Source organism: Anoplopoma fimbria, chromosome 22 (genome assembly GCF_027596085.1).
Source record: "Anoplopoma fimbria isolate UVic2021 breed Golden Eagle Sablefish chromosome 22, Afim_UVic_2022, whole genome shotgun sequence".
In the NCBI taxonomy this organism is placed as follows: domain Eukaryota; kingdom Metazoa; phylum Chordata; class Actinopteri; order Perciformes; family Anoplopomatidae; genus Anoplopoma; species Anoplopoma fimbria.
In genome coordinates this window covers 582638-595137 of record NC_072470.1, presented here as the reverse complement: position 1 = coordinate 595137, position 12500 = coordinate 582638, and the positions used below count along the sequence as shown (strand labels likewise).

General features: G+C 38.9%; 2 protein-coding genes across 2 annotated transcripts in view; one reads left to right on the top strand and one right to left on the bottom strand.

The window, feature by feature from the left end:
- The window catches only part of LOC129111995 (dynein regulatory complex protein 11-like), an 11059-nt gene extending 1645 nt beyond the window's left edge, over positions 1-9414 (bottom strand). The window contains exons 1-16 of the mRNA XM_054624167.1: positions 9401-9414; positions 6894-7239; positions 6215-6316; positions 5799-5984; positions 5319-5390; positions 4806-5008; positions 3786-3870; positions 3315-3458; positions 2916-2985; positions 1917-1999; positions 1687-1776; positions 1522-1574; positions 1359-1441; positions 1126-1233; positions 750-949; positions 461-547 (exon numbers count right to left, since the gene is read on the bottom strand). Of these exons, the coding sequence (XP_054480142.1) occupies positions 461-547; positions 750-949; positions 1126-1233; positions 1359-1441; positions 1522-1574; positions 1687-1776; positions 1917-1999; positions 2916-2985; positions 3315-3458; positions 3786-3870; positions 4806-5008; positions 5319-5390; positions 5799-5984; positions 6215-6316; positions 6894-7239; positions 9401-9414 (1926 nt within the window). The remainder of the gene's footprint in view (positions 1-460; positions 548-749; positions 950-1125; positions 1234-1358; positions 1442-1521; positions 1575-1686; positions 1777-1916; positions 2000-2915; positions 2986-3314; positions 3459-3785; positions 3871-4805; positions 5009-5318; positions 5391-5798; positions 5985-6214; positions 6317-6893; positions 7240-9400) is intronic.
- A 1893-nt stretch (positions 9415-11307) lies between these two features.
- The window catches only part of ackr3b (atypical chemokine receptor 3b), a 5343-nt gene continuing 4150 nt past the window's right edge, over positions 11308-12500 (top strand). The window contains exon 1 of the mRNA XM_054623686.1: positions 11308-11367. The gene's annotated coding sequence lies outside the window, so the exon portion shown is untranslated. The remainder of the gene's footprint in view (positions 11368-12500) is intronic.

The window sequence follows — 12500 nt, the reverse complement described above, 5'->3', positions numbered from 1 at the left end:
AATGATAACTATAGCTTCAGACCTTCAGAATCAAATGATAACTATAGCTTCAGACCTTCAGAATCAAATGATAACTATAGCTTCAGACCTTCAGAATAAAATGATAACTATAGCTTCAGACCTTCAGAATAAAATGATAACTATAGCTTTTCAGAGAATCAAATGATAACTATAGCTTCAGGCTTTCAGAATCAAATGATAACTATAGCTTCAGGCTTTCAGAATCAAATGATAACTATAGCTTCAGAATAAAATGATAACTATAGCTTCAGGCTTTCAGAATCAAATGATAACTATAGCTTCAGGCTTTCAGAATAAAATGATAACTATAGCTTCAGGCTTTCAGAATAAAATGATAACTATAGCTTCAGGCTTTCAGAATAAAATGATAACTATAGCTTCAGGCTTTCAGAATAAAACAACGTTTAGACATTAAAAGGCCTGACTTGAGTTTCCTGACCTCTCTGTCACATTTTGGAGTTTTCTTGTAGAACGTTTTCTCTGCGTCTTCGATCCAGATCACAGACGGCTGCAGCTCACCTGCTACCTGACAGGAGACACAACACGGACCAATCAGAGGCCAGGGACTGATGATGATGTCACACTCACATTCAGACCCGTTTTCAGACCAGGTTTAGGTCTGGACTCACCTTTAGGACCAGGTGCAGCAGGTCTGGACTCACCTTGAAGACCAGGTGCAGCAGGTCTGGACTCACCTTTAGGACCAGGTGCAGCAGGTCTGGACTCACCTTGAAGACCAGGTGCAGCAGGTAGGCGGCTCCTCCTCTGCCGGGGTACCTGGTGCTCAGGTGGGCGGGGCTTAGGTGGAACAGGTGAGCTCCGGTCTCACTGCAGACGGCGTGAACCAACATCTTCTTCCCGACTCCGGACGGACCGGCCAGCAGCAGAGTCTTCAACACCGGGAACTTCTCCAGGACCGCCGGGCATCCTGGAGGGAAAACAACAGCGTATTGATAACGTATTGATGACGTATTGATGACGTATTGATGACGTATTGATGACGTATTGATGACGATGACGTATGACGTATTGATGACGTATCGATGACGTATCGATGACGTATCGATAACATATTGATGACGTATTGATCAGTTATTGGCTCACCCAGAGGCAGGACGGTGTACAGAGTGATGAGCTGCCTGACATCAGACAGAGACGGCATCGGTTCAATGTTCACCTGTCTGAGAGTGGAGGCCAAGTAACTGCACTCACCTGGAGACAGAGACAGACAGACAGGTGAGACAGAGACAGACAGGTGAGACAGAGACAGACAGGTGAGACAGACAGACAGGTGAGACAGACAGGTGAGTTTATGTTGTTGTTGTTGTTGTTGATACCGATGTAGTCAGAGAGCTTGATGTCCATTGGTTGGATGAGGAAACCCTCCAGAATCAACTCCTCACACAGAGACTGTAACGACCTGAGAGAAGAACCAATCAGGGCTCAGGACTCAAACAGGAACCAATCAGGGCTCAGATTACATCCATCAGGTAGACTCACCTGTCTGCTGTCAGGTCCTTGTCTCTCTTCTTCTTCTTGGTCTTCTTCTTCTTCTACAAACAAAACACACATTAAACATGTTGAAGTCAGAGAGACTCCACCCGTCTGGCACGTCCTCCCCACAGAATCAAACACACACTGACACAGTCATGTAGTGACTTGGACCTTTCTGTTTCCTTTCTTGTTCTTCTTCTTCTTTGTTTTGTCCACAACCAGTCTGAGGTTTTCCAGCTCCGCCCTCATCAGCTCGTCCACCTGGAAACATCCAGAAATCAAACGCACCCACAGTTTATTAATGTTATTATTATGAAACATTAACTTCATTATTATTATTGTGAATAAACAGAATTCAGATTTAAAGGGACAGTCAACATGTTACTTTAATACAAACTCACCTGAAGTCGGACTTCCTGTTCCACTTCCCGTCTCTTCTCCTCTCTGAGCAGCTGGAGACTGTCGTCACGGCAACGCCACACATCTGAACACACACACACGGACGGGAAGTGTCAGGTGTGTGAGAACCTTTATTTTCTCAGGACCAAACAGGAAGTAAACAGTCAAATTAAGCGCTGTGAATGAACTGATCCAGGTGCAGCTGATTGTCCTCACTTCCTGCTGCCAACGGCTCCACTTCCTGTCTGGGAAACGAGCACTTCCTGTTTGAGCGGCTCATAGCAGCTGGAGGACCTGATCCCAGACCAGAGAACAAAAACTAAAACATCCTTTTTAGTATTCATGTTGGTCCTGGTCCTGGTCCTGGTCCTGGTCTAAGTCCTGGTCCTGGTCCTGGTCTTGGTCTTGTCTAGACATATATGTAATTCATGTCTCCTGTGCAGCAGTTTGACCTCTGAGTCTGACTGACAACAGGAAGTAGAAACTGATAATCAGAGTTGATCAATAACAGCAGCTGTTAGATTATCGATCAAAGAGACGTTGTTTGTTTCCTCGTTAACTTTGAAACATTTAATTATCCTTTTTTCTCCTTCTTCTTCTTCTTCTTCTTCTCCTTCTTCTTCTTCTTCTTCTTCTTCTTCTTCTTCTTCTCCTTCTTCTTCTTCTTCTTCTTCTTCTTCTTCTTCTTCTTCTTCTTCTTCTTCTTCTTCTTCTTCTTCTTCTTCTTCTTCGTCCTGCTCCCTGATCCAGGTCTACAGAGAGTCCAGATCCTGGTCTCACTAACACCCAAACACCTGACTTCCTCTGTGGATCAGATCTTCATCATGAGGAGGATTCTGCTCTTCTTACTCTACTGTTTTATTGATGTAGCTGAGAGGAACTTTGCTTTGTCGTTAATATTATCTTTACATTAATATTCGTATTTTAGGACTACAGCTCCCATGATGCTTGGCGGTCGTCATGGAGACGGCTCAGATAAAACACAGTGATGGAGTTTAAACCTGAGAAGATTCGGTCTCCTTCTCCGACGTCAGCGAGGAGACAGTGAGGATCCACCCAACGGTCCACTTCCTGTTTCACAATAAAGAACAATAAAGAATTATAAATAACTTTATTCAACAAATATTAAAACTTCTCACTTCAACTTTTATTTTCAAACAGAGGAGCTAATACTCCATACTTTTATTATTATGAATTATTATTATATATTTTAGAAAAATACACAACATTCCTTCACAATAAAAGTCCATCTTTATCACTGAAAACATGCAAAAATAAAAGGTGAAACTAAATATTTTACATACAGAATCATTTTTATTATTGATTTGTTTATTGTTGATACATTTTCTATTGATTAATTGATTGTTTTGGAACTTAAATAATTAAATAGAAAATTGTACCTTCGTCTCCTCTTTCTTCTTCTTCTTCTTCTTCCTTTTTCCCGTCGTCTCCTTCTTCTTCTCTGGTCCTCCTCGCTGTTCTTCTTTCTTCTTCTTCTTCTTCTTCTCTTTCTCCTCCTCTCTCGCTGTCAGCTCAGTGGAGACCTGAGCCGATCAACAGGTTATTGATCAGGTTATTGATCAGGTTATTGATGAGGTTATTGATCAGGTTATTGATGAGGTCATTGATCAGGTTATTGATGAGGTTATTGATGAGGTCATTGATGAGGTTATTGATGAGGTCATTGATGAGGTTATTGATGAGGTCATTGATGAGGTTATTGATCAGGTTATTGATCAGGTTATTGATGAGGTTATTGATGAGGTTATTGATGATTGATGAGGTTATTGATGAGGTTATTGATGAGGTTATTGATGAGGTTATTGATGAGGTTATTGATGAGGTTATTGATCAGGTTATTGATCGCTCACCTGCTCAGGTGTTTTGTGGGTGAATATTGAAGCTGATCCTCCGTCTTCACCGTCAGGAAACTCTGGAAACTTCCCGGTAGCGTCTCTACAGACAGAAAAGAGTTTTTATTTTCTATCTCATATCGTTCTTTGTTTTATTGTTTTATCAATAATAAAAGAAAAATAAATAAATGAAGAAATATAGGAGAAATTGCATAAATATCAATTAATAAAAGAATGAAAAATGAATAAACAGAGACGAATAAATAAATATATATGTAAAAAGAACGCAACAAAATCTTTCTAAAAAAACAAAACAAATAAAAAACAGATAAATAAATATAATAATTTAATAACCTAATTTAAAAAAAGAATAAAAGTAATAATAAATCAAAATAAATAACTTAAATTAAAATCAATAAAGGTATTAAAAAAATACTGACAAACTAAATAAATAAATAAAAATGCAAAAAGTAAAATAAATAAAACATTTAACACAGAAATGATTTCCTGTTTCCATCAAGAGAAACCAGCTGAACCAGTTAAAGCTTTTAAACTGGGAGTCATGAAGATATCATGAGGAAGAGGAGGAGGTCTCCATCAGGCCTATAAAGGCTCCTAAAGGTCAAAGGTCAACACCGATCGATTGCCTCTGATTGGCTGCCAGACCTGATGGAACACAGCGTCTCTGCTTCCTGCTTTCATCAATACAATCGATGATGTCATCGCCTCAGGTCAACTCTTATTGGCTGCTGATGAGTCGGGTTTGGTTGAAGACACAGACGCAGTAAAAAAACCACTAAAGTTACTTAAACTGGGCGGACAGGTTTATGGTGGGGGGGCGGTGCCTTTGACCTTTGACCTCTGGTGGACTCTGTCTAATGAAAAGGTCTGAAGGACCCTGAAGGTTCTGGTTCTCAGAGAGTCTGTGTGTTTGAAAAGGTCTTAAAATGAAGAAATAGAGTTTTAAATGAAACCCAGAGGAACCAGGAAGTTACAAATAAAAGGTCTTAGACCGGATCTTTGTGGTTCTGGTCCGACCTGCACTCGATGAACCACTGGCGGATCTGCTCCTGCAGGGTCTCCCTGATGTCGGTTCCCTCCACGGCAAGAACCGACTGCTTCACACTCAGCTGGGCTCTCCGGTACTCCTCCTCGTTCTGATCCTGGATCAGCCTCCGACCCGCTGACACACGCCGGGCCCGGAGCTGGGCTGAACCAGGACCAGGAGGCCCCGCTGGGATCTGAAAGAACAGAGGAACCAGGGGAACTATTAGGAACTATGAAGAACCAAAGGGGGAACCAGAGGAGGAATCAGAGAGACCAGAGGAACTAGAAGGGGGTCCAGAGAGACCAGAGGAACCAGAGCAGGAACCAGAGGAGGAACCACAGAGACCAGAGGAACTAGAGGAACTAGCGGGGGGACCAGAGAGACCAAAGGAACCAGAGGAACCAGAGGAACCAGGGGAACTGGAGAACCTTTGAGGGTGTATGAGGAACCAGAATAGAGGATCTACGGGGTCTGGAGGACCACAGTGAGTGGATATTGGTTACCATTCCCAGGAACACCATCTCCTCGGTTCTCAGTGTGTTGGTTCGGTTCCTCTGACTGAGACCTCTCCAAACCTGAACCACAACAAAACATGTGAGGTAAAAAAATGACTTTATGAAGTATTTTAATAATCATGAGTATATAATCAGAGAAATAATATATTTTATGTTAAAAACTCTTAATTTTAACTTTGAACTCATGTTCTTGGTATAAAAAGCAGATTTAGACTTTTGAAGGTAATTTCTCATAAAACATCTTAATAAATTATGACTCAACCGTTTCATTATTTCGAATTAAAAGTAATAAAAAGTCTTAATCTTGATTTAAAAAAGTCTTAAATTCATAATCTTTATTAAAAAGATTGTTTCTGATTTTCTGCCATATAAAACCATTAATTTTAAAACATCATGAATTAGATTTAAGAAGAAACTATTTTATATAATATTTATAATGTAAAAGTCATTATTATTTATTAGTCCTACCTTCTGGATCCGGACCGCGGCCTGGTCCCGGGTCAGGTTTGTGGGTTTCCAGGTGTGTCTGCCGACGCCTCTCTCTGATTGGACGAGCTCCTTCATGAACTGGGCTCTGATTCGTCCCTGCCGAGCGCGCTCAGACACCTGCAGGAGACGGACCGCCTCCTCCAGACTCACCTGGACCCGACTCACCTGGATGCAGACAGAGATTCAAAAGAACTTTATTAATGTTTGTTTTCTCAGATTTAAAATAAAATAATTCATGAAAATTAAATATAAATATGAAAATTAAAATATAAAATATAAAATATAAAATATAAAATATAAAATATAAACAAATAATAATAATAATAATAATAATAATAATAATTTTAATAATGAATATAAATATAAAATAAAATATAAATAAATATATTTCTGACCATCCGGTTGGTTCGTTGTGTTTCCAGAAACTTGGAGAACTTCGTCTGAAGCTGAATCTTCTCTCTCAGGAAGTAACGAGGAACCGGGACCTCCAGGTCCTTCTGAAAACATAAACACACACTTTATCTGGAGGATCAGGTCTGGAGGGTCGGGTCTAGAGGATCAGGTCTGGAGGATCAGGTCTGGAGGGTCGGGTCTAGAGGATCAGGTCTGGAGGATCAGGTCTGGAGGGTCGGGTCTAGAGGATCAGGTCTGGAGGATCAGGTCTGGAGGGTCGGGTCTAGAGGATCAGGTCTGGAGGGTCGGGTCTGGAGGGTCGGGTCTAGAGGATCAGGTCTGGAGGATCAGGTCTGGAGGGTCGGGTCTGGAGGGTCGGGTCTAGAGGATCAGGTCTGGAGGATCAGGTCTGGAGGGTCGGGTCTAGAGGATCAGGTCTGGAGGGTCGGGTCTGGAGGGTCGGGTCTAGGGGTCGGGTCTAGAGGATCAGGTCTGGGGTCGGGTCTGGTCCTGGGACACTTGCAGCCGGTCCAGGATCAGGTCTGGAGGGTCGGGTCAAGAGGATCAGGTCTGGAGGGTCAGGTCTGGAGGATCAGGTCTAGAGGATCAGGTCTGGAGGATCAGGTCTGGAGGATCAGGTCTGGAGGATCAGGTCTGGAGGATCAGGTCTTTCAGACTCACCGGGGTCATCTTCAGGTCCAGCAGCAGGTCATCAAAGTAGTGGAACTCGGAGAGATCCAGATCCACCATCTGAGACTTGAGCTCCAGCAGTCGACCCGTCAGCCGGTCCAGAACCATCCGGACCGCCCGCCTCCTCTGGGGCTGAACCAGCTGCTCGTAGACCTCCTCCAGACCGCGGAACACCTGCAGGTACTTCAGGTACAGGACGGCCTGGTCCTGGGACACTTGCAGCCGGTCCACATGAGGACCAGGAGGACCAGGAGGACCAGGAGGACCGGCGGGGTACTCGTCCTGGAGGAGGTCTTGGAGAGCCCTTTGAGCCGCCGCCCACTTCCTGTTAGAGGAGCTGAGGACCAATCAGAGGAGGTACTTCATGTGTACTACAAACATAAAGTACACACAGTACTGCAGTACTAATACTACAGTGATTTAAAGAAGTTAAACACATCTTTTATAATGAAGAATTTAAATCTTAAAGGATCCACTTGTGTACTTGTATACTTGTGTACTTGTATACTTGTATACTTGTGTACTTGTATACTTGTGTACTTGTATACTTGTATACTTGTGTACTTGTGTACTTGTATACTTGTGTACTTGTATACTTGTGTACTTGTATACTTGTATACTTGTGTACTTGTATACTTGTGTACTTGTGTACTTGTATACTTGTGTACTTGTGTACTTGTATACTTGTATACTTGTGTACTTGTATACTTGTATACTTGTACTGTGACTCAGTTAATTAGAGCAGATTTTGGATGAGATTTTTTTAATTAAACTATTTATTTTTAATCTATTTTTATATTTATAGTAATTTTATTTTTATTCAATTATATATTGTTCATTAAATGTATTAAATATATTCAAAATTTAAATAACAGAAAGTCAAAATTATGATAATTTAATCAGAACTCAGACTTTTATCTTTATTTTATGTTAAAAAAATCTATTTTCTTTGTGTTTTCTATTCTATTCTATTATGACTTCTGGTGACTAGTAGTTCTCTTGAATACCTATGTTGAATACACTTCCTGTAAGTCGCTTTGGATAAAAGCGTCTGCTAAATGACTGTAATGTAATGTAATGTATGTAATGTAATATTCATTTTATAATTTATTAAATAATTCATTTTTATTCTAGTGTTTTATTTGTTTTTAAAATTGTTTTATACAATAAAATGAATGATGATAATTCAGGTGAGAAACATCTGTTAATACATTTTGCCTTTATATTTGATTTTTAAACTCACTGTTACTGGGTGAGTGGGGGAGGTGATGGGGAGGTGATGAGGAGGTGATGGGGAGGTTTGGAGGAGGTGATGGGAGGTGATGATGGGGAGGTTAGGAGGAGGTGATGGGGAGGTTTGGGGGAGGAGGAGGTGGGGAGGTTTGGAGGAGGTTAGGATGGGGAGGTGATGGGGAGGTTTGGAGGAGGTTAGGGGAGGTGATGGGGAGGTTAGGAGGATGGGGGGAGGTGATGAGGAGGTGGGGGGAGGGAGGAGGTGGAGGAGGTGATGAGGAGGTGGGGAGGTGATGGGGAGGTGATGGGGAGGTTTGGGGGAGGAGGAGGTGATGGGGAGGTGATGGGGAGGTTAGGAGGAGGTGATGGGGAGGTGATGGGGAGGTGTGGAGGAGGTGATGGGGAGGTGATGGGGAGGTTAGGAGGGGAGGTGATGGGGAGGTGATGGGGAGGTGATGGGGAGGTGGGGGAGGTTTGGAGGAGGAGGTGATGGGGAGGTTAGGTGGGGGAGGTTTGGAGGAGGTGATGGGGGAGGTGATGGGGAGGTTTGGAGGAGGAGCACTGAACTGATCTGAGGACATTTACAAGATAAAAGACAGAAAACAAAAGAGACCTCTGAGCCGTTTAATCTTCTTTTATTATTATTTTCTCATCTTTTTGTCTGTAGACGTAAAAACTAAAAAGTCACTTTCAAACGACAAAATAAATAAAACTTCTTAAAATCAGTTTTACAGATTGAAACATTTAATTGAATAAAATCTAAAGGAGAATACATCTCATTATCTGCTTTTATTAGGAGAACTTTAGGCTTTTATTCTGAAAGTATCCAGTAAAATGAAGTACATAATATTAAATGAAATAATAGACTTAAATAATATTATTTTTAACTTGTAGTTTGTATTGAATCTCTTCTGACTTTTATTATTATTATTATTATTATTATTATTATTATTATTATTATTATTATTATTATTATATTTGTATTATTTATAGTAACATTTAGGTCTTTTATCCTCAGATTAATGAATAAACTTTGATTTTTATTGATTTTCATTATTTAAGACTTTTATTTTGGAGGGCTCCTCCTCTCAGCCAATCACAGCCAGGGAGCCGCTCTGTTGTCATGGAAACACGCAAACATCCCAGAGCCCGAGAAACAAAATAAAAACTTTATTCAGAAAATAAAAACTTCATAATAATAAAAAGTGATTGATTATTGATTGATGCGTTCAGGTGACAGAGACACAATCAGAAATCAGAGTTACCTGTGTGACGTCATCTAGAGGGCGACCTTCTTCTTCTTCTTCTTCTTCTGTGTTTCTGTGCAGCGGAGCGGAGCAACGCCGCGCATGCGCACTGAGAGTCCTCGGGCAGCAGCAGAGGCCCTTCCGGTCAGGTGGTCAGGTGACGTGTTCTGTCAATAAAGTTTTTATTTAAACGCTCAGAACTTTATTTAAAACCAGAGAGGACAGATTTAATTGATAGATATTTACTTTTATGTTTTAATTGATCTTTATTTTATTAATTGTCGTTTTATTAAAGATATTTTTTAGCTTTATTCATTTGTATTATTTTAATTGTTTTATTTGTATAAAATCATTTAAATTCTTATTATAGTTTTTAAGATATTTGTTTTGTTTAATTAAAATTTAAGTCATATTAATTTATTTAAACTTTGAAGTTATTTTTTTTAAGGGTCATATAAGATAATGTGATAAAATGTATAATATATTATAATTACATACTAAATATTAAAATATTATACATATATTTTTCATTAAATTATATTTACATTAAATAGATTGTAAATATCTTTGCATATATTGTGATTATTTATTTTATCTTTACATTAGATTAATTTTTACATGTTTTAAGATAAGATAAGATAAGATAAGATAAGATATAAGATAAGATAAGATAAGATAAGATAAGATAAGATAAGATAAGATAAGATAAGATAAGAGATAAGATAAGATAAGATAAGATAAAGATAAGATAAGATAAGATAAGATAAAGATAAGATAAGATAAGATAAGATAAGATAAGATAAGATAAGATAAGATAAGAGATAAGATAAGATAAGATAAGATAAGATAGATAAGATAAGATAAGATAAGATAAGATAAGATAAGATAAGATAAGATAAGATAAGATAAGATAAGATAATCCTTTATTAGTACGCAGCGGGGACATGTGCAGGCTTACAGCAGCAGAGAGTAAAGTGCACACAAGAGACATAGTAGAAGAAAGACAAGATAAAAAAAAAAAAAACAAGTATTATAAATAAGCAATAAAAATAAAATAAATAAAATAAAAAACAGTAGAAAAAACAACTGAAATACTATATTTACAGACAGAGAAAAAAAACTATTTTAACTATTTTTAACTATTATTGCACAGTGTGATGTGTAATGTATTGATTATTCTGTTTCTTTCAATGATTTAAATGTATTTATTAGTGCTATAAATCATTTTTAAATGACTGAAACTCTGTTGTGTTTTTCATTATGATGATATATGCTGAATAAAGTGCTCATAATCAGCACTGTGCTCCTTTAATCATTAATAACTTATTGCTCTTCCTCTCTCCTCCTCCTCCTCCTCCTCCTCCAGCTGGGCCTCTATTGTCTGCTGGTCAAAGGAAACCCGCAGTTATTCCTCACATCCTTCACTTGTTTTGTCCCAAAGCTGAAACCGCAATAAATCACCGCAGAGCCTCCTCCTCTTCCTCCTCCTCCTCTCCTCCTCCCTCCTCCTCCTCCTCCTCCTCCTCCTCTCCTCCTCCTCCTCTCCTCCTCCTCCTCCTCCTCCTCCTCCTCCTCCTCCTCCCTCCTCCTCCTCCTCCTCCTCCCTCCTCCTCTCCCCTCCTCCTCCCTCCTCCTCCTCCTCCTCTCCTCCTCCCTCCTCCTCCTCCTCCTCCTCCTCCTCCTCCTCCTCCTCCTCCTCCTCCTCCTCCTCCTCCTCCTCCTCCTCCTCCTCCTCCTCCTCCTCCTCCTCCTCCTCCTCCCCTCTCCTCCTCCTCCTCCTCCTCCTCCTCCTCCTCCCTCCCTCCCCCTCCTCCTCCTCCCTCTCCCCTCCTCCTCCTCCTCCTCCTCCTCCTCCTCCTCCTCCTCCTCCTCCTCCTCCCCCCTCTTCTTATAGGAGCAGAGAGCAGCAGAGAGCCACAGAGCCCGTCCTCTCCCCGCAGGAGGACCTGACTTAGTCCCGCAGAGGATCCGGGACTCCGCAGTCTGTAAGTAACTCCTGAAGGAGAAAAGATCCACTCAGTCATGAAGATCCATGTTCCTGCAGAGGAGTCAGAAAGTATGGTTTAAAGTCTAGTCTTAAAGTATTACTGTTTAAAGTATTACTGTTTAAAGTTTAAAGTATTACTGTTTAAAGTATTACTGTTTAAAGTATTACTGTTTAAAGTATTACTGTTTAAAGTATTACTGTTTAAATTACTGTTAAAGTATTACTGTTTAAAGTATTACTGTTTAAAGTATTACTGTTTAAAGTATTACTGTTTAAAGTATTACTGCTTAAAGTATTACTGTTTAAAGTATTACTGTTTAAAGTATTACTGTTTAAAGTATTACTGTTTAAAGTATTACTGTTTAAAGTATTACTGTTTAAAGTATTACTGTTTAAAGTATTACTGTTTAAAGTATTACTGTTTAAAGTATTACTGTTAAAGTATTACTGTTTATTTACTGTTTAAAGTATTACTGTTTAAAGTATTACTGTTTAAAGTATTACTGTTTAAAGTATTACTGTTTAAAGTATTACTGTTTAAAGTATTACTGTTTAAAGTATTACTGTTTAAAGTATTACTGTTTAAAGTATTACTGTTTAAAGTATTACTGCTTATATGTTATTACTGTTTAAAGTATTACTGTTTAAAGTATTACTGTTTAAAGTATTACTGTTTAAAGTATTACTGTTTAAAGTATTACTGCTTATATGTTATTACTGTTTAAAGTATTACTGTTTAAAGTATTACTGTTTAAAGTATTACTGTTTAAAGTATTACTGTTTAAAGTATTACTGTTTAAAGTATTACTGTTTAAAGTATTACTGTTTAAAGTATTACTGTTTAAAGTATTACTGTTTAAAGTATTACTGTTTAAAGTATTACTGTTTAAAGTATTACTGTTTAAAGTATTACTGTTTAAAGTATTACTGTTTAAAGTTTAAAGTATTACTGTTTAAAGTATTACTGTTTAAAGTATTACTGTTTAAAGTATTACTGTTTAAAGTATTACTGTTTAAAGTATTACTGTTTAAAGTATTACTGTTTAAAGTATTACTGTTTAAAGTATTACTGTTTAAAGTATTACTATTACTGTTTAAAGTATTACTGTTTAAAGTATTACTGTTTAAAGT